This window comes from Pituophis catenifer, unplaced genomic scaffold, assembly GCF_029215685.1.
Source record: "Pituophis catenifer annectens isolate HBS135680 unplaced genomic scaffold, rPitCat1.0.hap2 SCAF_2, whole genome shotgun sequence".
NCBI lineage: Eukaryota > Metazoa > Chordata > Lepidosauria > Squamata > Colubridae > Pituophis > Pituophis catenifer.
Genome location: NW_027256882.1, coordinates 83787843 through 83812563, shown reverse-complemented (window position 1 = coordinate 83812563; position 24721 = coordinate 83787843). Strand labels below are relative to the sequence as shown.

Genomic DNA, 24721 nt, shown 5'->3' with positions numbered 1-24721 from the left:
TATTTAAATCCAGAGACCTTAAATAGAATAGAATAGAATAGAATAGAATAGAATAGAATAGAATAGAATAGAATAGAATAGAATAGAATAGAATAGAATAGAATTTTTATTGACCAAGTGTAATTGGACACACAAGGATATGCATATGCTCTCAGTGTACATAAAATAAAAGATTTTAAATGGGATGAATAAGCAAAATCTAGACAGAAAGCTTGAAACATTAATTTTTGGATGCTCCAGAAACCAACTATTTTGGAAGAATACTCCAGCTTCCAGTTATAGCTAATGACTACAAAATGAGTTCATCTGACCTTTTGATCATTCAGGCAGCAAGGATGAATCTGTGTTGATACAGCTTGAATATTTTGAATTAGGTCTACATTAGGAAATAGGAAAATTTTAATTTACTGTAAAGAGTATTAACACTTGTAGCTTAAGGTTAGAAATGAAAAGTAATACAGTAATAAAATTATCCATTTGGTTCAGAAGGGTAGCTGACAAAGCAGATGGCTTATCTTAGTTCAGAGGAAGAAAATCTGCCAGTTTGGATGCACCTTTATGCCATTTTCAGAACTTTTATGTATCCTAATTGAATACCATCATAGCTCAAGAAAATCTAACTCCCTTAGATATTGGAACACTGCTATCATGTCACCCCTTGTCCTTCTTTTCATTAAACTACACATACCCAGTTCCCGCAACTGTTCTTCACATGTTTTAGCCTCCAGTCCCCTAATAAACTTTGTTGCTTATCTCTGCACTCTTTCTGGAGTCTCAACATCTTTTAAATATATTATGGTGACCAAAACTGGATGCAATATTCCAAGTGTGGTCTTATCATTATAAAATGGTAGTAACACTTCATATGATCTTGATTCAATCCCTTTGTTAATGCAGTTTAGGATTATGTTGGTTTTTCTGGCAGCTGCAGCAAGTAGGTCCTTAGTGTCCTGTTGACTATGTATAGTATGAAGCACTCATAGAAACATGTATGTGGCACTGAGGCATGAACTTTCCTGTAGTCAGTGCAGGCTTTGCTCCACACGTCTCAAAGTTGATAAGGTTGACAAACACTGCACTAGTTAATCTCTTTATTTGACCTAACTCAGTTCATGTGGCTTAATTTATAAATACATACAAACAGATATCCAAACTTGGCGCCATTTTGACCCCACTCTGTGTTTTTTCAGCTATGTTTGAAGAACAGCTTGTATTGCTAGTCCTTCCTTCTTGCACGGTGCAATGCACAAGTTGCAAGGGATTGAATAAAAGTGCAAATGTCTGGGTTTTTGTAAGAATTATGTGTTTTTTTAAGTGAAGGAGAAAAAGGCAATCTTGTGTTTCTTCTTAGAGGAAGAAAAAAAAGAAGCAGCACTTGGTTGGGCAATTTCTACTGCATAAAATTTTTAGTCAATCATATACTGGTGTTCAGGGCAGGTTTCATTTAAAAAAATAGATCAGGGTAATAGCAGAAATTACTGATAATCCATTTATTTTTACTAGTAGGTAATCTATGCTTTTTTCTCCCAACAAGCATAGAAGCAACATTTTCAGTAACCAAGTCATGCATTCTTAGGTAGCAAAACTCTGCCCAAGGCTCTGATCTGATGACTAAGAAAATTCCAGGGGGAAAAAGAACTATACTAAGAGCAGCTCCTTTTTTTTCCATTGCAATAGCTCATTAAAATTGTTCAAGGTTTTCCTTGGGGAATACTATTCCTTACTATACATCAACATTTGAAAATAACATCAACACCTGCTAAGCATCTGAACAAAATAGAAACAAACATCGTCTCTTCCCATTTCTCTGAGTATCTACGGCACAAAACTGGCCTGGATTAGAAAAGGTTCAAACTGTACTAATAGTATTTTGTGGCTCTGTATCTATTTACAAATAGGCTGAATTTGCTTATCACACTGAGCCATTATTGTGTCTTAAATAAATCACAGTTGGTTAGATCTGTATTTCCATACCCTACTCTACCTTCACTAAACTAAAACCAAATAAACCCACTGTAGTGCAGCCAAGTACTAAACTACCCCGTTTTGTGGACAACTTCGCTGCTTCTAGTGATCATGTTAATTTTGCAGCTGCAATCTGGTTTCTGTAAACAAATGTGAAAAAACAGCCATACATAGACTGAGCGGAAGTGGAAAAACAGCCTAAATACATCATAAGGAGCCAATATTCACCATCTGCACATTCATTTTCCTGGTGTGAATAATTTTGTCATACAACATGCTGAATATGATTTGCTTTTGGCTTTGTGTGTTGCATGAAAACTGCTACTGTCATTTAAAAGCCATGATTTAAGCCATTGCTCTGTATGTGTCTGAATAGCACACTATGCTTTTTGAACAAACCATGGTTTAGCATAATGTATTGATTAGGTTTCTATCAGATGGTAGTGCACATTCTTTGCCTTGGCAGTCCACAGGTGAGTTTGGATTTCTATTTTGATAGCCCCTTACTCAGCCTACATTGGAAGGAGCATGGTCATATGAGATAAGGGTGTCTGAAGTTCAAAAATTTAGAAAACACTAGAAAAGATAAGGCTCCTTCATAAAGTGTCTGTAGGGCAGAAATGAAAACAATCCCTGTATGGAAAAAGATTGCTCCTTCCCAATCCCCCTTATTTTAGGAATTGATTGGCTCCCTTAGAAAGGTCTCTAAACCAGGAACCTTGATTACAAGTAGGCAACAGACTCAACTAACCATCTTTTTGCTCCCATTTAGCGGTCCTCCCGTATCCGACAGCTCCAAATCAAGGTTATCTTCTAAGGATGACATCCATGCTGGGGTTTTTTTTTTTTTTTTTGGAAGGCAGTAAATAAAGAGAAAAGGGGGCGCGGTGGCTCAGTTGCTAAGACGCTGAGCTTGTCAATCGAAAGTTTGGTAGTTCAGCGGTTCGAATCCCTACAGCCACATAACGGGGTGAGCTCCCCTTACTTGTCCCAGCTTCTGCCAACCTAGCAGTTCGAAAGCACGTAAAAAATGCAAGTAGAAAAATAGGGACCACCTTTGGTGGGAAGGTAACAGCGTTCCGTGCACCTTTGGCGTTTAGTCATGCCAGCCGCACGACCATGGAGACATCTTTGGACAGTGCTGGCTCTTCGGCTTTGAAACGGAGATGAGCAGCGCCCCCTAGAGTCTGGAACGACTAGGACATACGTGCGAGGGAACCTTTACCTTTACCTTTAAATAAAGAGAAAGTCTCGTCCCTCTAGATGTCTAGGGAGATTCTCAAGTCATCCAGGTGATAGTTGTCTCAAAGGTGCTTTTTCAAGAGACAACTGGACTTTCTGGTTTTTTCTTTGAAGACGTTTCGCTTCTCATCCAAGAAGCTTCTTGGAGCTCTGAGCTGAAGAAGCTTCTTGGATGAGAAGCCAAAACGTGTTCAAAGAAAAACCAGAAAGCCCACTTGCCTCTTGAAAAAGCACATTTGGGGCGTCTCTGTCGCCCCTCTAGTTTTAAATAAAATGCCCTGAATTTTCCTCGCCTCAAACGCGAACGCGCTCCGATCCCGCCCGCTGCCAAACCAGGCGACGGACCCTTTCGGAGGAGGTGCGGAGGGGTCCGAGGAAAACACAAGGACCACCAACCTCCCCTCCCCTCCCCTCCCCTCCCCGCTGCGGACAGACCCTCCCCCTCCCGCTTCAGCTGCGCCTCCCAATCCTCGGCGGGCGGCAGGGCTCCCTTTGGCCGCTAGATGGGGCCCGGCGCGTGGAGGCGGGGAGCCGGGCTGGCGGGTCGCGGAGGAAAAGAGTTCGCGTCACCAGCTCGCGCAGCGCCCGCTCGTGGGAGGGAGAGAGAGAGAGGGAGAGAGAGAAGACGCAGCGGCTGCCAAGCGCAGGTACCGTCGGCCGGTCGGCTGGCTGGCCTGCCCCGCGGAGGGAGGAGCGTTTTGGTCCCGCGGCGTCTGGCTTGGCTCGCAGGGTCCATGACCGGCGGCTGACAAAGGCCCTCCCGCGTTGGGCGGGCCGGGGAGAGACACCTGGGGCGGGTGGCTGTCGGCCTATGCTCGCCTTTCCCTCCGGACCAGGGCCCGGGGAGGGTTTCGCCGGGGGATCGTGCCTCCCCTGGGTTGTCGGGAAGAATTTTTGCAGGAGTCTCTTCCCAGCCTTCGGAAGTTTTCGTTGCAGAGATTAAAAGCTCGGTTGCTTTTTAGTGCGCACGGGTTGCATGTCAGATCTTTTTTGCGAGAAGCGCGCAGTCAAAGGGAGAAAAACAGCCTGCAATTAATTTTGTGTGTGTGTGTACGGTTCCCCTTTGAAGCCGAGGCTGGCTCCCCTCTCCCGCAGAACGGGTTGCCCTCCTCCAGTTCCCAATGCAAAAGGGTTTTTGGTGTGTGTGTGTGTGTGTGTGTGTGTTTTTGCATGGATGGCCTATGGGTCGGGATGCCGGGCGTGGGAGTAGAACGGGAGCCCGACAGGTGCTTGGGTCTCCCGCCTAGGAGATCCTTCGAAATGAGAGGAGAGCAATCAAGAGGTTGACGCGTTGGGGGCGAAGGCTCTTGGAAGTGCCTGAAACATCAGAGCTTGGAATTGAAAGGCTTGCTGGGCCGATGTAAGAAGTCTATGGGGAGCAGAGTGGGAGAAGATGGGTGTCGACTGTGAAACTCTTGCTTTCTCTCATAGGCCTTTGTGAATTTGTAAGCGTCCAGTAAGCTTTATATTTGCCCACCCCATTAAACAATGCCTTCCTCTCACCGTTATGTGCCAGTGAAACTGTTTGAATAGAAACAGGGTTTGTATGAGTAGGTGTGCGCAGTCTGAGGTTAAAAAAAAAATTACCTGGTAAACAAGGGTGTGTCCTCCTATACTTAAACCAAGCAAAGGCAGTGGAAAGCTTCAGTTTGTCTCAGCAGGAATGGTGCTGCTTCTACTGTTTTCCACATAACAATGTTTCATCTGTTCTGAGCTGGAATTAGCTAATGGCTCCAAAGAATCCAAAAAGGAAATAGAGCAAGGGTTATGATGGATCTTAGAAGAATTCAGGATGCGCACTTCTCTCCTCATGTGGCAAATTCAGTTCGGGAGCTGTTGGAGCAAATAATATCGGAACGCGATGCCTTACGCCAAGCCCTGGCATCTCTCTCTGCTGGTTTAGCAAAGCTTGAGAAACGCCTGGAAGACACAGATTGCCGCGTGGGAGCCCTGGAAGCAAAGGTGGTATCTACTCAAGGCTGCGTTGTCAAACATGCTACGTTAATGAAGGAGCTGGCAGTAGGAAAGTTGGTGGCTGACTACAAGCTGGAGACACTAGAAAACAAATTGCGAGCTCGGAACTTGAGGGTGACAGGTATCCCAGCAGCCATTGGAAATGTGAACCTTATCCCGTTCATAGAAAATCTGTTACCGTCTGCCTTAGATTTAAATGGCAAAAAGGTTCCCATCTGTATAGAAAGTGCTTACCGTCTCCCAGCAAATAATGCCCAGGTGGGTAATGGTAGTACTGTACTAATTACTCTTTCTGATTTGCGGCATCGGGAGAAAATACTGAAGACATCCTGTACAACAAACTTCCATGGACACAAGGTATCCTTCTTTCCTGATCTCAGCCCAGTCACATATGCCCGACGGAAACGTTTTGTGGCTCTCAAGCAACAGTTCGTAAAGGAAGGAGTTGAGGCCTACGTATTGTACCCTGCAAAGTTAAAGGTTCTGTACCAGGGGAAAATGTACATCTTCAAGGACCTTCAGTCTGCAGCTCACCTACTGGATGAAATCCAAAAAGGTAGTTGGTAAATGGAGAAAAATTAGTACAGATTTGAGAAGAAAGCTTTGCTCCTTTTGGGTATAGTATTGACAAGATTACTTTAGAAATCTTTGACTGTTATTTTGAAGTAAGGATAATGAATACTGGTAGTAATAGATTCAGTGGAATGAAATCTAGTTTAGGTGTGCCATGATATGCAGACATGCAAACCAGGCCTTCACTTCAGACAGTGACATCCTGAGACACTGGGGAAGGCTTGTAATGTTGGAAGGCCTTCATCTTCTTCATCACTCATTGCATATGTCTGAATAGGTAAATCCGAATATATGACTTAGGGTCTTCACCTGAGTCTATTTAATGAAATAGAGGTATCTTGGTTCCTTTTGAGTTTGCTTCCTATTTTATTCTTTTATCTCCTACTAATAAGCATAGAAGATTGAGAGGTATTTTTATACTCATTTGCAAGATTCTGCTATTGATATAGAGGTGAAACAGGTGCTTCCAACCCTTGTAATCAACTAGAAAAGTACATCATTTACAAGAGGGTTTTTTTCATTGAGTACCCAACTTCTACCATATTTATAAAGGATTTTGAAATGGCATGCTAGCAAGACATTTGTTTGTATTATTGTGCTTTCAAGCATACAGAACTGTTTAGAAGAATATATCCTATAGTGCTAGAAAATAATGGACTGATGTTTCTTCTTCGCATACGTACTCAATTTTGCCTGCAGATGGGCTTTACCTAAAATTGATTTTGTGAAATATTTACCATAACAATTATTTTGCTGTGATTTTAAAAAATACATTTTCCTCACTACTGATAATCTCTCCAAATATATATGACCAACCCTGTAGTATATTTTTCACCATTTAGTATCCAATTGTTATAGGGTCCAGCAGGAGTTGCTTTCAGAGAGAATAGTAGCCCATCTTTATAATGGCAACCTCACTTGTAGGATTTGGCAAATTCGTATTGGACAAGTGACAAAGTCACAAAGCTATGTATTCAACTTTTGTATAGATTTAGATCAGTATGTTTAGGAAATCTGGAAAATAATTCCCAATTGTAGTGGTGACTGGATGTTATTAATCTGATTGCTGTTTACAACTGATAATGTAACGTTTTAGCTGATTCTAAAAGGGTGGGAGAAGCACTTGGTGCTATTTTAAATAATCTGTGCATCAAGATGATGACTTCTGAAATATTTGAATTGAACACAAAACCCCAATTATTGTGAGGTCAGCTAGAAGATGAGGTACCTAAGACAGTCTCACATATTGGAAACTGAATTATTTTCCTCAAAGGCACAGAAATAGCTGTTCGTAAGCACTTTTGCATGGATATCCACAATTTATGTTGGGTGGGGTGGGGTATTCTACAGCTTTCCTATCACTTTTGAAAGTGACAATTTGCTCTGTTGGTAAAAAAGCTTAATATATTTTTTGTTGAGAAAAGGCCATAGACTCCACTATTTATGCATTGAATCTAATTATCTTTTGTGTTTGTCTTGCCACATGCCTGATTTGACAAGTTGGACATATCATTAACAAGTTGGACATATCATTAACAAAGATTGAAAAAAACCTCAGAGGAGCCGCAAAACCTGAGAGTTTAGAAGGAAAGGAGGGGCAAATATTTTACAAAACCTGGTCTGATGCATAGCACCAATATGGCAGACGTAGAATGCATTTTAATTCTGTACTGACTGAGTAAACTTAGCAGAACTTTGTTTCAGTAGCAAAATAAAAGGAAAGACAGATATTTTTGAGCTTCAGTGGGGCCTAACAGATAAGAAGTTCAGAAAAAGGAAAGTATAGAAAGCAGGAATCTTCCTTCCTGTGGTTATGGGTAGGTCTTAAACTGTAAATGAGACAAGGGAAGAGGTATAGTTGCTGTCTTATATTTAAAATCTATTAATAAATTAAAATTGTTTTCACTGGCATGGATATGCAGAAAGTAAGTATTGGCAAAAAATAATAGAATGCATTTCTTTTTAATCAGCCAGCTGATAAAAATATCAACCATTATAGGGAAGGAGACAGTTTCTACAACTACCTTCTGATTATGAACTGGATCCTGCTAATACAAATTCTGGACTTTAAAGGTCATTTGTGCAAGGCAGGTGGGACTATCCTATACCTTTCAAAAGATTTATAGTTTATACTTACTTGCTAAGGAGAAAGGTGGGATTTAATATTGGCAGCTGCTTTTGTCTCTTGCCATTGATTACCTGGAAAAAGAACAGGCAGGTGGGAAAGATGAAATGACACAGGAGGGCTTTTAAAAGTATTTTTATCCTGCCTTTCTCATATACAACTAAAGGCAGCAAACGTACCAATACTCTTTCCTTCATCTATTTTCCCCACAACAACCACCCTGTGAGGTGAGTTGGGCTGAGAGAAAGTGACTGGCCCAAAGTCACCTAGCCAGTTTTCCTGTCTAAGATGGAACTAGAAGTCACAGTTTCCTGTGGCCATGACTTTAACCACTATATCAAACTGATTCTAATTTATAGTTTGTATATGCCCTCTACTTTCTCCATCTTTAAAATTATGTACTTAGTTTTATACTTAGTTCTGTATGCAATTTGATCCCTGTAGTAGCCCTTGGTTGCTGATCAGAATCACCGAGTAATCCTAATGGTTGAGTTGTGGATTTTAATCTGGCTTTCTCCAGTCTTATTCCAACATTCTTAACTTTTACATCCCAGCAGCCCTGGTGATTGCCTATGTTTTTCCAAAGATGGTTATATTGGTATTGCTTAAAAAAGAAATTTGAATCTTATATAGCTATTTAATGTGATATTATTATTGAGGCGTACAAATAGTTTCAGTTCTTAACATTAAATCCCATTGTGCAGTGCTACTCACAATCTCCAACTTCAGTGGTTACAACAGAGATTGAAAGATTTAAGCCCTGGTGCAAGTGCAAGTTAACATGGCTAACACTAAGCAAGATGAACTTGATATATGATTATCCCAATCACTCAACCATAAACTTGATTTCTTGTATCAAATAAAGCCATAAATATTTCCCTCCCTCCTCAAAAAAGGCATAATGGTTGAGGAGGAAAGAAAACATGTCAAGTCACTTGCTTTCCCATGTTCTTACAGACTACAGCAGTAATCCTGCAGTTTTGTGGTGCGTGGTATTTGTTGGCTCATTGCCTTACCATAGCAAGCTCTCTGATCCTAGTGGATCTTTCTTTTTCTTTCAAATCCTTTCAGAAAAGATGACTATGACTTTGATCCGCAACAGGCTGGCGCTGCTGGTCCTAGGAATCCTTGTCACTTTTGTCCTCTACCTGTTGCTTCCTGCAATCCAGCATGAAAAATTTACTGCTTCAGTAGACATCCCTAAACCACGGGCCATGGAGGAAGAGGTGAAGGGTACAGGTGCTGGGAATGTCACCATTGCGACAGGGACAATTTTGCACTCTTCTGTTTTCTTCAGAGAAGCTGTGCTGGTACAAAAAGATGTGGCTTCCTCCACTGAAAGGTAAATTACCTTCCTGATTTTTGAGACTTCAAAGACTTAAATCTCCTTCACATAACAAATGACACTCAAGCATCCTATCTATCCTAATAGTACACAGAAACATTAGCTTGAGTTTGGGCTGCTGGCAGTGATTCTGGTTGGTTTAAAGAGTACCAAAGTGTGACGAGTATTGGCTGATTTAGTTTTTAAAAGTGAATCATTCTCTTGAATGGTTGATTTATTTTGCTTCAGTAAAAGTGGCAGTTTTGGTATTACTGTATTTCAGTGAATAGGTGATGAAATATATATTTACTGATCTATTTTCCTTGACACTTCCTAGATAGATGTCATATTACTTATTTGATTTATAAGCTGCCCCTATTTGTATGACCATGCAGCTTTCAAAAAACCCAAGATCCTGGATCCATAGAGAGAATACAGTTTATTTCGTGCAGAGTGCAGAGTAATTCAGCATTGGTAATCCATGGCTGAATCATGCTTGCTGATGCTGAAATTTTCTTTCTACTGTGCATTTGTTGTGTTAATCTGTGGCTTTTTTGGTATATAAAATAAGAGACAGAACTTGGACATTGCAGGGAGCCTAAATACATTTTTCTCACCACATTTGCCACAAAGCAAACTCATTTTCTAAGTTTGTAAAAGCATCACTTTTCATGTCTTAAAAAAATGACTTTTTCTTAATTAGCAATTATTTACAATTAGGAGCGTAATATGTTTTCCCTACTATATGACTGCCATACACTTCTATTATTGAGTGATTGTGGTAATTACTCAACCTATTTAAGAAGATGTTTTCTATCAGATAATCTGAATATTTATTTCCTTCTGTATTAGTACCTATAACATATAACCTTTTAAAGATTGGAAAATAAATATGGCAAAGATTGCCAAATATATCTAATTTCTTTAATAATATAGCATGTTGTTTTATGAACTCTTTTTCAAGTCTTCAAATTGTTTGAGATTAGTCTTCTTTAATTTGATGTTGATTGTATTGCAACATATCTGATGTACTGCAACCTATCCACCAGGCAATATTGTCATAAACAATAGAATATGCATCTATTTTCCCCAGCTGTATTTATTCATTACATTGCTCATGTATCTCATGACCAGATAACTTTCCCTAACTATACTTCAGGCAAGTATTACTTTGGTGCTAAAAAATCCCCCAATTCTCTTAATGTTCCTGAAAGATACTTGAATGATGTTTTGAAGTGATCAATTTTTTTCTTTTCCTTTTTTGAGATTAGTTTAGGGATTTTGTTTTACTATAATATTTTGGGACTTAAAGTATTTTTTAATACATTACTCATATCAGAATAGTACAAAATATGACATTAGCGGCTATTCTTTTTCTTAACAGGCTGGCAGTGATCTTCTTGCATGGCCAGTCCTTCACATCCAAGACATGGGAGACTCTAGGAACACTGGCTTTGCTTGCAGAGAATGGCTATCGTGCAATAGCTATTGATTTGCCTGGTAAGAATAAACAGTGAATTAATTTGTTTTAAAACCCATTTTGGCTTTTCAGTTTTGGCTTCATTTTCTCTTGGGCTGATATTCAGTAATAATATACATTTCTGGGGTTAGGGTTAAGCTTTGGCAACTCACTTTGGATAAAGGCAGTGAAAGTAGAGGGATGAGCATTATTTAGTAAATCACTCCCATCTGCATGTTCCATTGGCAGTAATCCCCCCCACCCCCTCTCTCCCTGGAGTGAATGCCAACAGTTGTAGAGGCCCTTTTAATACCTCTGATCTATCTTCATAACAGGGAGAATGTAGTTTATTATTTAATAAGGGGGAAAAGTTCTTGGAATCTGTTAAGTAGAAGGGAGAGCCAGGTTTGTTTGAATGGCATGCCCTGTAAAGATTGTGATCAACAGCACATTGGAGATTTCATTGCCAAATATTTATTCCCCCTTCCAAATACTATTGTATTTTATTGCTTTTGCTGGAGGAAAATGTTTGGATTGTGTTTGTTTAGCATCCCTCTCCCCACCTAGAGTCTTTTTAGCCCCCATTCTAATGAAAAGTCCCTAAAAACCTGTCTCTTCTAGGCTTTGGGAGTAAGGTGGCTGTTGTGTCCCTATTGAGTACATTTGTGCTTGAATTTGTGTCTGGCTATGTATGGTGTCTTCGTTTTTTATTCTTTATAATGTAGGCCTCAGAGTCTCTCTGGAGTTGGGTAGCCTTAAGTCTAATGAAAAGCATAAATATGAAAACATTAATAGCTTTAAAATTAAAATTAACAGCAATTAAATAGAAGGTTAAAACCAAAAGCACAGGGTAGGCTTTTGTCTCTTGTTCAGTCAACCACCTCCAGCATAGTGCACCTCCATCGGGGTCCCAAGCCAACCAGCAGAGCCAGGTTTTAAGGCCATTCCAGAAGGCCAGAAGATTGGAGGAGGATCTCACCCCTGGAGGCAAGATGTTCCAAAGGGCAGAGTTATAATTATTACTTTGGAGATATAGCAGGGTAATGTTCAGCTTGCATTATCAGTGATTTATATTTTAGAAGGATTTCTAATGGCTGGTGCTATAGGGTGAGGGAAATTGCTTAACTAGTCAAAAGAAAGCCAGAAGTAATAGTTAGGCTATAGAGATAGCCATGTTGTTTTTCTCTTTGAGAATACTTTGACCTCTGCACAAACTCAGTGCTGTATTTTATACCATATTTCAGTCTCACAGATGTGAGTTGTATAGTTTAAATATGCTTTAAATAAATAATGCTACTTTGGAAGGACATAAATTTGCCACAGCTTCTCTTAAATCATATTTGACTAGAGGATCAGAAAGAAGAGCCAAATTTTCCCTTGAAAGCTGGAGGACAATGGTATGTTGCTAGTTATGACAGCCTTCCTGAACCTGGTACCCTCCAGATCTGTGGCCTGTGATTTCAGCATATCTGGAGGGAGGTTTTTTTTTAAAAAAGGTAGTTCTTCTATAAAGATCAGAATGATATGAATTAGAACAATACATGTTTTGATTTCTAGATTTGGTATCAATGATTAAAAATATTAGAATTGTTATAATGATTCTCATTGTTTGCTTAAAATCATTATCCAATTCTACTTATTTTAGTCATTCCAATTTTTGTTTGTTTCTGAACAGGTTATGGGAGCTCCCCACGTTCAAATTCCGTCGGGACCGCAAAAGGCCGCATTTCCTTTCTGGAGCAAGTCTTCAAGGAGCTGGGCCTTCAGAAGCCCATTTTGATAAGCTCATCTATGAGTGGCCGGTATTCCATTCCATTCCTCTTTTCTAATGGAGAACAGCTGAAGGGCTTTGTGTCTATTGCACCAGTGGGTACAAAAGATTTTACAGCTCAACAGTATCAGCAGGTCGAGGTAAGAGATCAATGGACTGGAAAAGCTAATTTTATTTATTTGCATGGAATACGACATCTCTCTTCTCAAAGCAGAAAAAAAAAGTCTCTTGGTGAATCTAAGCAGATCCTCCATTTTAAAGACAAATTATTTCAGAAAAATACATATATTCATTCCAAGCAAATACAATTCTTTTGATTTAATATTAACTTTAATTCCATTAAATTAGTGTAGTTATTTTCCATAAATTAACCCTTCTTTCCTAACATCCCAAGGAAATAGTCACTCTTCACTATTAACTTTCGGGGCTGTGTAAGTTACAGATGTTTTGCAGCAAGATGTGTCTCCCTGGGAATGCAGACAGTACGACCCATGGTCTAGAGTTTATTAAGAAAAGATGTTTTAAATTTTCCTTGCAATTTTAGTAAGGAAGTGGAAAAGGGGGGATGAATGGAATCTTTGAAGACACATAGCGGGTGTAGACTCTGATGTCTGGCATAGAGGGCTTTTTATACAAACCCATAGGGCCCCATAATATAGATGTCTTACGTATGTTGAAATGCAGAAATAGGGAAGAGAGATGGAACTTGGAGAAAGTTATGTAGACAGTGATGCCAGGAAGGACATCTCTCTAGTTTTATATGCCTGAAAGAAGCTGGAGGGAAGAAACTCTACTATGCAGATATTAGGTAGCATAATCATTGTGTCAGTATGGTATAGACTTTCCCAAACTTTATAGCCTGGAGAAATCCTTGAAGTAATTTCAGACCTCAGGGAACTCGTGCATAAAAATAGTAAAAAAAAAAAAAAAAAAGTCCACAAGAACATCACAATACAATTTACTTCTAACCCACTCAATCCTCATTTTACACTGTTCACAACAACAGCAAAGCAGCACACCAGCAGCTAAGTTGCAGAATGTAAAATTTCCTTCCTGGTGAGTGCCAGCACTGCACAAAGTGTGTAATAAACACCCCCTCCCCCTTTTTTTTTAATTTATCACCTCTTATGGAACCCCACTTAAGAAAGGCTGTTCTAGACACTTGCTGGGTTTGTAGTTCTCCTTATGACAGATATAGCAAGTATGTGTTAATGGTCCACGTAGGATTGCAGTACTTCAAATATAATTTCATCACCAATCCCTACCATTTATTTCTTTTTATTCCTGCCATGGCACCTGCCCTTTGGAGCATCATGACTCCTGAGATTAGATTGTCCCTGTCACTGTTGGCCTTTCATAAATTCTTGAAAACTTGCCTTTGTGCTACTAGAGTTTACAGGCTAGAGTTTATCTCCTGGTTGTATGGATGATAGGTTAGACTGTGCCTGGCTGCTATCTGTTTTTATTTTTGTTTTCTATTTCTCATTTTTTGCTTTATTGTAAGCTGCTTACAGGGTAAAAGATGGGCAACTATATGCATTGAGCAAATAAATAAAATACACATTTCCATGAAATGGAAGCTCCGAATGTTCTGTCCCTTGATTTGAGTAGCCAAGAGCAACTGGTCGAAGGGCCGATAGTAATTGAAGATCCCACCCTCTAGAATTGATAGAATAATTGGCCCTCTTTATCTGCTGTATTAATGTCAGTCTTGGGAGTACTGCAGACAAGAAGTCTGCAGAGTACTAGCTCTAACTTTCATTGTAAGGTTACATTAACAGAATCTTGAGAGTCTGAAAGTACAGTACATTTCTCCCCATCTCACTTTGCCAGTCTAAAAAACTAGGGAAGGTTCCTTCTGAGATGTTCGCCGCACCCTCATTCCTTCTGTGGACTTAGCTGCTATTTGTCTGACCATTGGGTAGTCTCCAGTTCTTCCTCCTGTCTCCCAAGGCCATTCCCATATAGTAGACCATTGTATCCAGATTCTGATTACTGCCTCAAGTGCAACCTTTGGAAAGGGCATCCAGATATGTTATGCTGATATATTTCACAGGGCCTTTTTGCAAGTTGCATGGAAGAGAATGGCAATTGTTTAGCAGTGATTGGGAAGTGATATTAGTGTTTATTTACATAATTCTTGTGGACCATTGCTCATTTATTTATGTTTTAATATTTTTAGATACCAACATTGATAATTTATGGACAGCGTGATACTGACCTGGGTGTACAGTCTCTGCAAAGTCTTCAGCAGATTCCCAAATCCAGAGTTGTCATGCTGTTGGGAGCTGGCCATGCCTGCTATCTTGATAAGCCTCAGGAGTTCCACAAAGCACTGCTGAGCTTCCTCGGTGAATTAAAATGACTGTGGTATCCATTCTCACTTGCTCTGCTGAATCCCATTTTCCTTTTCCCAGGGAAAAAGTGAAGACTGAATGTCTGTTATATAACCTGGATGATGTGCATATAAATCTGGTTCTTTATACTTCAAGGGCTATAGAGCTTTCTGACTGTTGATAGAAGAATTTATCTCTACTTTTTTGTGGGGTTACTTCTTTTACAAGTGCTCAAGGTATAATTGCCAGAATCCTACAAACTGGCAGAAGTATTGGATCAAGGACATACAGAGCAGGGTAGCATTTTCACAACATATTTGTGAAAAGACTGAAGAACTTGATCTGCACATCATTATTCAATTTTCATTCGTTTTAAGAGCTGATCTCTCCAGAGAAAGGTACAACATCAACTCCAATATCTTATTTCAGGAACCTGGGCCGCAGATATTACATCAAGATTGATATTTTTTTTCCATTAACCACCATCTACTACTTTTAGTGTGCATACTTCTGTTTTGAGGGTGTTTTATTGTACTTTTTATCTTAATTCTACTGTTGTGGTTTGGAGGTCTGCTTCAGTTTTTTCAGCGGTGGAAGGAGACAAAGTTGATGTGCTTGTCCTTGCTAGGAGCAGGTAATATTTGAAATTGCCTAAGAGACATTTGGAAAATTTGAAGAAAAACTTTGGAAAAGAAATGACACATTTTAAAGTGTGTTTTTTCCTTTAACCTTGATGACCACTGTAATCTGTTGGTTGCTCAGCTGTAACATGTTGACTCTCTGTGAATGAAGTATTTAGTTAGAATTTGTCATCCAGACTCTCACCTGAGCAGGAAAATATGGAAGACATAAGGAGAATGAGTCAACCTTTCAAAGAAGCATAGTCCACATCTTAGGAGAGGAATAATTTCTCCTACTCATTAGGTCATATGTTATCTAGGTTTTTGAGTGTTGCAAACTGTTTAAGGGTTAATAAATTGTTTATACTGGTGTTTGGTGTATGTGTCTATGTACAAATATACAATGCTGGGCAGAGACTATTTTTACTGGCAGAGAGTTGCAGGAGTTGACATCAAGCTGACCACGCCCACCCTGGCCCCGTGCACTTGCCCCTCCCCCTCCCCAAGGTCAAACAACCCTGATGCAGCCCTCAGTGAAATTGAGTTTGACACCCCTGCCTTATAGAATAAGATTCTATACCAAGAGCCTTGGTAGTACAGTGGTCTAAAGCACCCTGTTATTAAGAACAGCTGCCTGCAATTACTGCAGGTTCGAATCTCGCCAAGGCTCAAGGTTGACTCAGCCTTCCATCCTTTCTAAGGTAGGTAAATTGAGGACCCAGTTGTGGGGGCAATAAGCTGACTTTGTATAAATATACAAAAGAATGAAGGCTATTGCTTAGCGCATTGTAAGCTGCCCTGAGTCTCCAGAGAAGGGCGGCATATAAATCAAATTAATAAAAAAAAAAAAGATTCTATTTTGTTAGATATTTTAATTATAATCTATTACAAGAACTATGCCCAGGATTACCTACCTCCCTATAATCTAATTTTTTATTTTCCAAACAGGTTTTCCAACTTTAATGCACAGACTTCTAGTCTGAGTTTTCACCCAATTACTAAATTCCCTCTAAATATGTTCAAGTGAGTTTGTTTATATATTCTGTTCCACACTGAATTACCAGGGTATTTTCAATCATCAGATGAATGAGAAAAGGTGATAATTCATTTTCTTCCATGATAAATGTTTTCTTGTGGTCTCAAAACAGACTTATGAATTTATTAGAAGAGATAAAACTTTTGTCTGAACAATTCTGGTATTCAGAAATTTCTAAGCAATGATATTTAAAAGATTTGAGTGTTTTGTAGCTTATCTTGATGAGTGATAGTTTTAGAGTAGAACAGAAAGTTTGTAAATATATGTTTCATTTAGAAACATATAGAAACTAATGCTAGAGTGAAACTACCTGATCATTCTATTACTTTTGTAGAAATTAACTGCCTATGTTTTAAGGTTCTCATTTAATGGCATGTGCTTTCACTTTCATTTTATCCAGACCCATCTTTTAATTGGCAGAATTATAAATGCTCATGTGAGTGAGAGTGCAGTTAAAAGAAAGTACTGTAGATAGGGACAATTGGATCTGTGTCCTTGCACCAACAGATCTCTCCTATTCTTCTGGAGATTGTGAACTTTTCCTTAGTTTATAGCAGGGGTGTCAAACTCAAGGCCCACAGGTTGCTTTGATCTGGCCCATGGGCCTGCCCTGGAAACAGCAAAGGATCGGCCCGCGGTGCCTCAGCTGGTGAAAACTGAGCTCAGAGGGCCACATGCAGCCCTCCTGAGCTCGGTTTTTGGCCACAATGGCCTCCTGCAACCCTCTGCCAGTGAAAACAGCTCGGGGAAGCTGTGCATGGCCCGCCCAAACTCCATTTTTGGCTGTGACGGCCTCCTGTCAAGAGAGCTCTAGGAGGCTGTCGTGGCTGAAAACGGATTGACTGTGGCTGAAAACGGCCTCAATGACTGACGCCCAGCTGGCCACCCACCCACCCCCAAGGTCAAATGCAACCCTGATGCGGCCCTCAATGAAATCAAGTTTGACACTCCTGGCTTATAGTGACCTGTGTTACACATTTGGTGTCTCTGCTGCTTAGTTATAGGGTAACAGAGAAAAGACAAGGCTTATGCTTTAGTTCTTTTTTTCACAGATACGGATTAATATTGGAACGCATGTTAACATTTTAAAGCAGCATTCCTTGGCCTGGTGCTCAAATGATTTCCAGCAAATTGGATATTATGGCAGTATCCAACCCATTGTAAAGGCATTGAGTTGGGCAGGCTGACCTAGAGTACAATAATACAAAATCCAGAGGGAGGCTAAATTGCACAGTTAGATGCTCAAGATAATTATTGAAAGGCTAGTTAAGTAATAATTATCTGTGCACAATGCAGCACATACAAAGTCCAACATTTTGTATGCAATAGAAGTTGTTTTTAGACTAATTTTCCTTTTGGCCTAGATTACTAAAGCAAGTAAGCATTTATCTATGTGAAATACTAGGATCTCCAAAGAATATAACATTTTATTACTGATATTTTATTGAATACCCACATACACATTCTCTTAGCATTTGCAAATCATTTCAAATAATTTTCTTCAAAAGCTGTTGACTGGTTATTTCTCTCATGAAAAGCATATCTGCTAATCCTTTAATTTGCTACCACAAAAGCCATGTTACACACTACTAAATGTGTGGGGGTATCTGATAAGAATGCTAATGCTGGCTGGCCTTGTCGCCTATGTGCATGCTGCATACTAACTACTATTTGCTGCAAAATCAAAATAAATTGGATCCGAAATATCAATTTAATATAATATGAAGCTTGATTGTCATGATGATTTGAGAGATGGAAAGCATCACTTTCTATTATCCATGTGAAATCTGATAGCTAAGAAGTCTCTCACGTAAGCGAGAACCACCTAGCTCAGTGTTGGCGAAATTTTTCGGCACCAAGTGCTGAAATGGGAGTGCGCACATGTGGGGGAGCGCCGGAAACCAGAAGAGCAGCTCCCTGGTGCACACGCATGCGCCTGGAAGCTGAGCTTTTGGTTTCTGGCATGTGCACTGGTCACCTGGTCTTACGGTTTCTGGCACACATGTGCGCAATGACCAGATGGCCAGTGCACATATGTGCACCAGAAACCAGAAGTTCAGCTTCCAGGCACACGCATGCATACCAGGGAGTTGCTCTTCCAGTTTCTGGTGCTCCCATGCACAAAGAACAATGGGCAATGGCTGGCATGCCAGGAGAGATGGTTCTGCATGCTACTTCCGGCATGCGTGCCATAGGTTCGCCATCACAGACCTAGCTTATTTGACCCTTATTGCTGAGTACCTTGAAACATCCCTTCTATGAAACTTTTAGATTTGTGTAAAAGCTTCAGGTCTATGTTAATCTTTCCTTTTCAATCCAGTGTGCTTGAAAGTGCAGAAAGGAAATAAATACTAAGCCAAAATATTTTTTCCAAAGGTGTGTGATTAGAAATTAGGAAATATAACTAATTCTAGTTAGAATAGTTAGAATGAATTCTAGTTATATCATCACTATACAGCAAGACCATTTACTGTGTCAGCCCTGGAGACCATCTTTTCTTTGGAACTTCAGGGCTGCCACATTTAGTGCCTAGGAAAATGGGAGGGGGGATTTGCAAGGAGTTGGTGAACATATATAGCCATAATATTCTTTTCTCTGGGAATCAAGGACGTTCAGCCTGCACCTGGGTAGGAGTGACTGGGGGCTGTCTCCAGTTCAGACAGTGGATTGATTGGATCATGTTATGGACATATGGGTGTAGGGGATGGGTGGGGAAAACCCGGGAACGTTCAGATTCCAATTTTCCCAGATGTGCCAATATGACATCTCTAATAAAATGGATCTTTGAGGAATTGCTAGCCTTGGAGTCTTCTTTAGTTGGGGGTGTTACTTGGAACCTTGACACTCTGTTTGCAAACCATTCCTGCTTCTACCACTTCATACCTTTTTTATTTGAGTATATCATCTTTTTCAGCTTTTTCAGTTATCATTTTTCTTCTCACCCCATTTAGTCTCCCTCTATATATTTGTCTTTTATTTGATCCTCTATGATGAAACTACCTTAACATTATTTCATTTTGGTAACTCACTTTTTTTTTCCTGCTCACTTCCATTGAATATCTATCTATTCTTTATCTTACTTCTTATTTTACCACATTTAACTATTCCATTTCCATTTTATTTAACTTATGTTGAAGTTTATAATTTGTTTTATTTATAAAATTTATAGGCGGTCTATTTTACCTCAAGATAACTTTGGACGGCTTACAAACATTAAAAATTTCTCTGTTAATTTCAGAATCAGTCAGTCTGTCTAACATAGTGGCCAGATATATATCTTGATAAACAGCCATTTTTGCTTTTTTTGACAAGCATTAATTCCTTGCAACACTTTTATTTTTAATTCAATTCACTTAACCATCTTCATCTACTTTCTAAATCATTTTTATTTCCATGAAAACCATTGTGCATTTCTTCTGCTTCTTAATTTTTCCTGTTTAACTGAATCCTTTGCAATTTTTCACACACATATATATATATATATACACATTCTCTACATTTATGTATATTTTTCTCATACATAACCTCTTCCACATTCCACCAAGCATCCTTTTGCCCTACTTCCTTGTTGGCATAAAACCATTTATTTCTCTGTTTGTAACATAATCATTTCCATTTTTTACCAAGCAGGTTCCAAACCATCTTTCTTCACATGTAGTTTCTTTTTTTGAGGTTGGAAGATTCATATTCTAATACTTTCTCATAATCTCTTTCTGCTGTGGCCTTATTTTCACTCTTACTTTCCTTAATCTTTTTTTTCCTGTATCCATTCTTGCCAAACTGCATTTTTGGTACTACAAAAATAGGCCTGTCCTCCATTCAGAATCTCCTGTCACCTTTACATCCTTTCATTGCCTCAGTCTTTTATCTTAAATAAATCAATCACACTTAGATTTATATTAATTCCTTTGGCACATCCAGGTATGAAGACTTCTGCTTAAACCATGTATTTTTAACAAAAGGTCTATTATCTAAGCAGATACTTGTCACTATTTTCATTCATTCTTAGGTCTCCATGTAGCTCAATTATTTCTTCTTTATTCTCTTGGCACCTAAATTCTTTCCCCCTCTTCTCCAACTGCATTCATTAAAATTTTTAATTCCCCCCCTCAAAAAAAAATGCTCCCTCCAGGAGTTCAATGGGTAAAGCTGAGTAAGATTTTTGCCTGTTGTGCTAACTCTAACTCCAACTCCAGCGACTATCTGGTAAGATGATGTACTATGACCCACCAACATGGAGGTAGATGCAGTGTACTGATAAACACTCAGGATATCCCACAACATGACTAGAGGTAATTATAAGAATGCATGTAATAAAGTAATTGGAAACTTTAGGGGATTCATAATGATTCAACCAGTATAAAAGTTAATAAAATGATCAAGTGCATTTATACCTAAAGTATCATTAGTATGTTCTGTATATTTTCCATGATACTGTTTTTGTTGCATTTAAGCTATTGCTGCAGTATTGCAATACTAGATCTTTTCTAAGGGTGCAGGGAGAGGAACCTTATAGGCCACATATTTGTACAAATTCTTGTTCTTGCCTTTGAATTTTAATGGTGACACCCCTGGGAGCAAATATGAATTGCTTACTTGGCTTTCGACTTCAAAGGTGTGAATAAAATATTTTGTAGCCTTATATTACTTTGTTCATAAATGATACTTGTAGTCGAAGTCACCTTAAGCAATTCAGCAACTTTTTCTTAAAACAATATGAAATTACCATTTAAAATAATAGGAAAGTATTTTAAAAATTTAATTAGAAACAGCTAGAATTTGATACTTTTAAAAAAAGAATAGGCATTTGTTTCGCAAAATGAACAAAAGTTGATTAGACTTTCTCGGTAAAAGCATGAGTTTGGTGTAATGTAGTCTCGTCTTGCATCAGGCTAGACCTGAATTCTAATTCCCCCTTAGGCACAAAGACAATTGGATAACTTTGTATTGTTCACTTTCTTTCAGCCCTAGAAAGTAGCCAATGGCAAACCACTTCTGAGTCTTGCCAAGAGAACTTGCAGGGTTAGTCCAGGTTGTCTCCAGAAGTCTCCAGAACTCAATACAACACAACTCAAAGGAACACACACACACATCCAGATATATAGTAATTATAATTTGAAAGGTTCAAATTACAACAAAAATCTTTTCCTATTATGGAGTCATTCATATTAATTAGGGTACTCATATTTTGAAAACAATCTGCAAAAAAGACCTCATGTGGGTTGATACAGAAATACCTCTGGTATTCTGTATATGCAAAATAAACAAAAAGAGATGCTGTTTCTGGAATGAATAAAATAATTAAAGCAGCATGTTTTTAATACGACCTTTTTTTTAGTTCATGCATAAGTCTGATAAAACATGTTTACATTCATGAATAGCAAGAGATATGTTCACGAGATCAGAAGCACTTCAACCAAATAATCTTCAAAGTGCCAAGCCCTATTCTATGTAATGAAAAATATTGTCATTGCTGAATAGTGAGGAAGCAAAATTTAGATCTAGTCTTTTCTATTGTATAACTGGAACCTTGAGAGGCCTGTTCAATCTGGAACTTTTTGTGGCTGTTTTAGGAACAATATTCAGATTGGGTCTCTCAGCCAATGCTGGAAGATGCTTAAAATTCAGACCCTGTGCTGCAGCCAAAACTGCAACTGAATGAACACACTGGCCTGTAAGATCTTGAGTGGCAAAGGCAGGAAATAATACCAAAGAGTTTGGGAAGCTGAAAGGGAACATTAGCAGCAAATGTTCCAGCAAAAAGCCTGGTGCCATGTCACTTCATGCAATTGGAAGACTAAAAGTATGCAACTTTTATGCAAGGTGCATTCAAAACTCACTGAACAGCATTAAAAAGTCAAAAGCTTTCTGTATATAACAGCATTTCTTCTGGAACCTGTTAGTTCTATGCAAACATGAAAAAGAGACATACTTGTTTACTTGGAATTGGGTTACAAATTGAAGTACTGGACAGAGGAGGTAGATCTTAAAAAGTGTTCCACCAAGACTTGTACTCAAAGGAGGAAACTGGTATTTTCTTCCCTTTGTTAAATCAGCAACACAATAATTGAATATAAAATAACTCACTTTCTTTAAAAAACAATAAAACAGATTATCCAAGTAGGAGAGGAGATCTGGAATCTTGGAACTGTTTCAGTAATGGAGCCTTGTCTCTTGACTGCTAAAACTTTGCAAGAGATGGAAAAATAACGTATTTCTTTCTCCACATGCTGAATTTTAGTAGCCTAGTTTTACTGGAATATTATAATATAAAGTATAATGGATGATTTCCCAATGTTCTGCCACAAGTTTTTCATCCTCAGATCTTGATTCTACTATATGCTTTATGATGCTCACAAACAATACAAATTTATATAAATTATATAAATTTAAATACTAAATTTATGCAGTACTTTTATCACCAGGCTGTATAGAAAACTCAATTTTAATTCACTAGAAGTTATCTAAGTGCTTAAACATACATCTGGTCCAAAATTTGAACTGTTGCTTTCACCACACAACACAAATGGCTAACTGCAATTGGCTGTATTTGTACATTTTTGGTGATTTTACCGTTAATTACTCAATCCATCTTCTCTGCTTTTAAACAGTATGGTAGATTAAATATTGGTTTGTGCTGCTGAAAATGAAAACAGGTGGTTTCTGGCTGGGGAGAAAATGTTTATAACCCTGGAGGATCCCAATTCTGAATAACAAAATAACAGAGTTGGAAGGGATGTTGGAGTCTTCTAGTCCAACCCTTTGCTCAGGAAACCCTATACTCGTGATGGCGAACCTATGGCACATGTGCCACAGGTGGCACAAGGAGCCATATCTGTGGGCATGCGAGCATTGCCCTAGTTCAGCTCCCCAACTGACTTCCGGGCCCACCGGAAGTCAGGAAAAAGGCTGTTTCTGGCCTCCGGGGGGGGAGACCGTTTTTGCTCTCCCCAGGCTCCAAGAAAGCCTCTGGAGCCTGGGGAGAGCGAAAAACACGCCTACCAGGCCCACTGTGCCATCATGTGCCAAAAGAGGGGAAATTCTGGGGGCTCGCGCACGCATGCACGGTGGGGGCGCGGCACATTGAATTATGGGTGTGGGCACGCACGTGTGCGACTCCCCCGCATGACTCCCTGCTTTTGGCACACGATGGCAAAAAGGTTAGCCATCACTGCCCTATAACATTTCAGAAAAATGCTTGTCCAATCTCTTCTTAAAAATGACTAGTGTTGGAAGTTTTTAACTTCTTGGGGCAAGTTGTTCCACTGATTATTTGCTCTAACTATCAGGAAATTTTTTCTTAGTTCTAGGTTGCTTCCCTCCTTGATTAGTTTACATCCGTTACTTCTTGTCCTCCCTCCAGGTGCTTTGGAGAAAAGATTGACCACCTCTTCTTTGTGGCAGCCCCTTAGATAACAGAACATTGCTATCATATCACCCCTTATCCTTCATTAAACTAAACATACCCAGTTCCTGCAACCATTCTTCATATGTTTTAGCCTCAAGTCCCCTAATCATCTTTGTTGCTCTTTTCTGTCCTCTTTCTAGTCTCAACATCTTTTTTATATCATGGTAACTCTTGATTACATGGTAGTTTGACTGCTATGGAGGGCAGCCGAACTATATTTCTCCTGAAGGGCCATCACCCATTGTCCTGAGGAACCCCAAATACAGGTAGTCCGCAACTTACAACAGTTCACTTAGTGACCATTCGAAATTACAACAGCACTGAAAAAAAGGAATGTAGGACCATGTTTCATGCTTATAACCGTGGCAGCATCCCCATGGTCACGTGATTTACATTCAGATGCTTGACAACTGACTCACATTTATGACAGTTAGTGTCCCAGGGTCACGTGACCACCTTGTGCTCACGTGACCATGGGACACTTAACTGTCATAAATGTGAGTCAGTTGTCAAGCATCTGAATGTAAATCACCCACAAGTGAAGAAGGAAACCAGATTCACTTAACAACCGAGTTACCAATTTAACAACTGCAGTGATTCATTTAACAAATGTGGCAAGAAAGGTGGTAAAATGAGGCAAAACTCCGCAAATTTCTCACTCAACAACATACATGTTGGGCTCGGTTACGGTCGTAAATGGAGGACTACCGGTGTGTGGATAGATTTGAGGCCACCCATTCCCTCTGCCAAACTCCTGACAGCGCTTCGCCAAATCCCTGCGTGCCCTACACACCTACTTTCTCAGCTTCCTGCTTCCTTGCTTTGGCGAAGAAGACAAATACCACGCCATGCGGAACCTAGGTTCTGGTTCTCCGAGAGAGCTCCCGG

At 39.4% G+C, this 24721-nt stretch overlaps 1 protein-coding gene and 1 long non-coding RNA gene across 2 annotated transcripts; one reads left to right on the top strand and one right to left on the bottom strand.

The window, feature by feature from the left end:
- Positions 1-4810: 4810 nt before the first annotated feature.
- On the top strand, positions 4811-15760 carry LOC139312347 (protein ABHD14A-like). Its single transcript, XM_070937062.1, has 5 exons — positions 4811-5737; positions 8951-9221; positions 10588-10703; positions 12338-12573; positions 14616-15760. Exons 1-5 carry the CDS (start codon positions 4975-4977, stop codon positions 14796-14798), a joined length of 1569 nt encoding a protein of 522 aa, XP_070793163.1. The 5' UTR covers positions 4811-4974; the 3' UTR covers positions 14799-15760.
- On the bottom strand, positions 10556-24695 carry LOC139312349 (uncharacterized). Its single transcript, XR_011599991.1, has 3 exons — positions 24627-24695; positions 14655-14840; positions 10556-10700 (listed from the first exon to the last, which is right to left on the bottom strand). It is a non-coding gene; the product is annotated as an uncharacterized lncRNA (long non-coding RNA).
- Between the last annotated feature and the right edge of the window lie 26 nt (positions 24696-24721).

Bases quoted from the DNA above. Each gene is read 5' to 3' on its own strand.
- LOC139312347 (XM_070937062.1), top strand. From the start codon at position 4,975: ATGATGGATCTTAGAAGAATTCAGGATGCGCACTTCTCTCCTCATGTG. The intron at 5,738-8,950 runs GTAGTTGGTAAA...AAATCCTTTCAG, and splicing joins ACTGGATGAAATCCAAAAAG to AAAAGATGACTATGACTTTG. The intron at 12,574-14,615 runs GTAAGAGATCAA...TAATATTTTTAG, and splicing joins AACAGTATCAGCAGGTCGAG to ATACCAACATTGATAATTTA.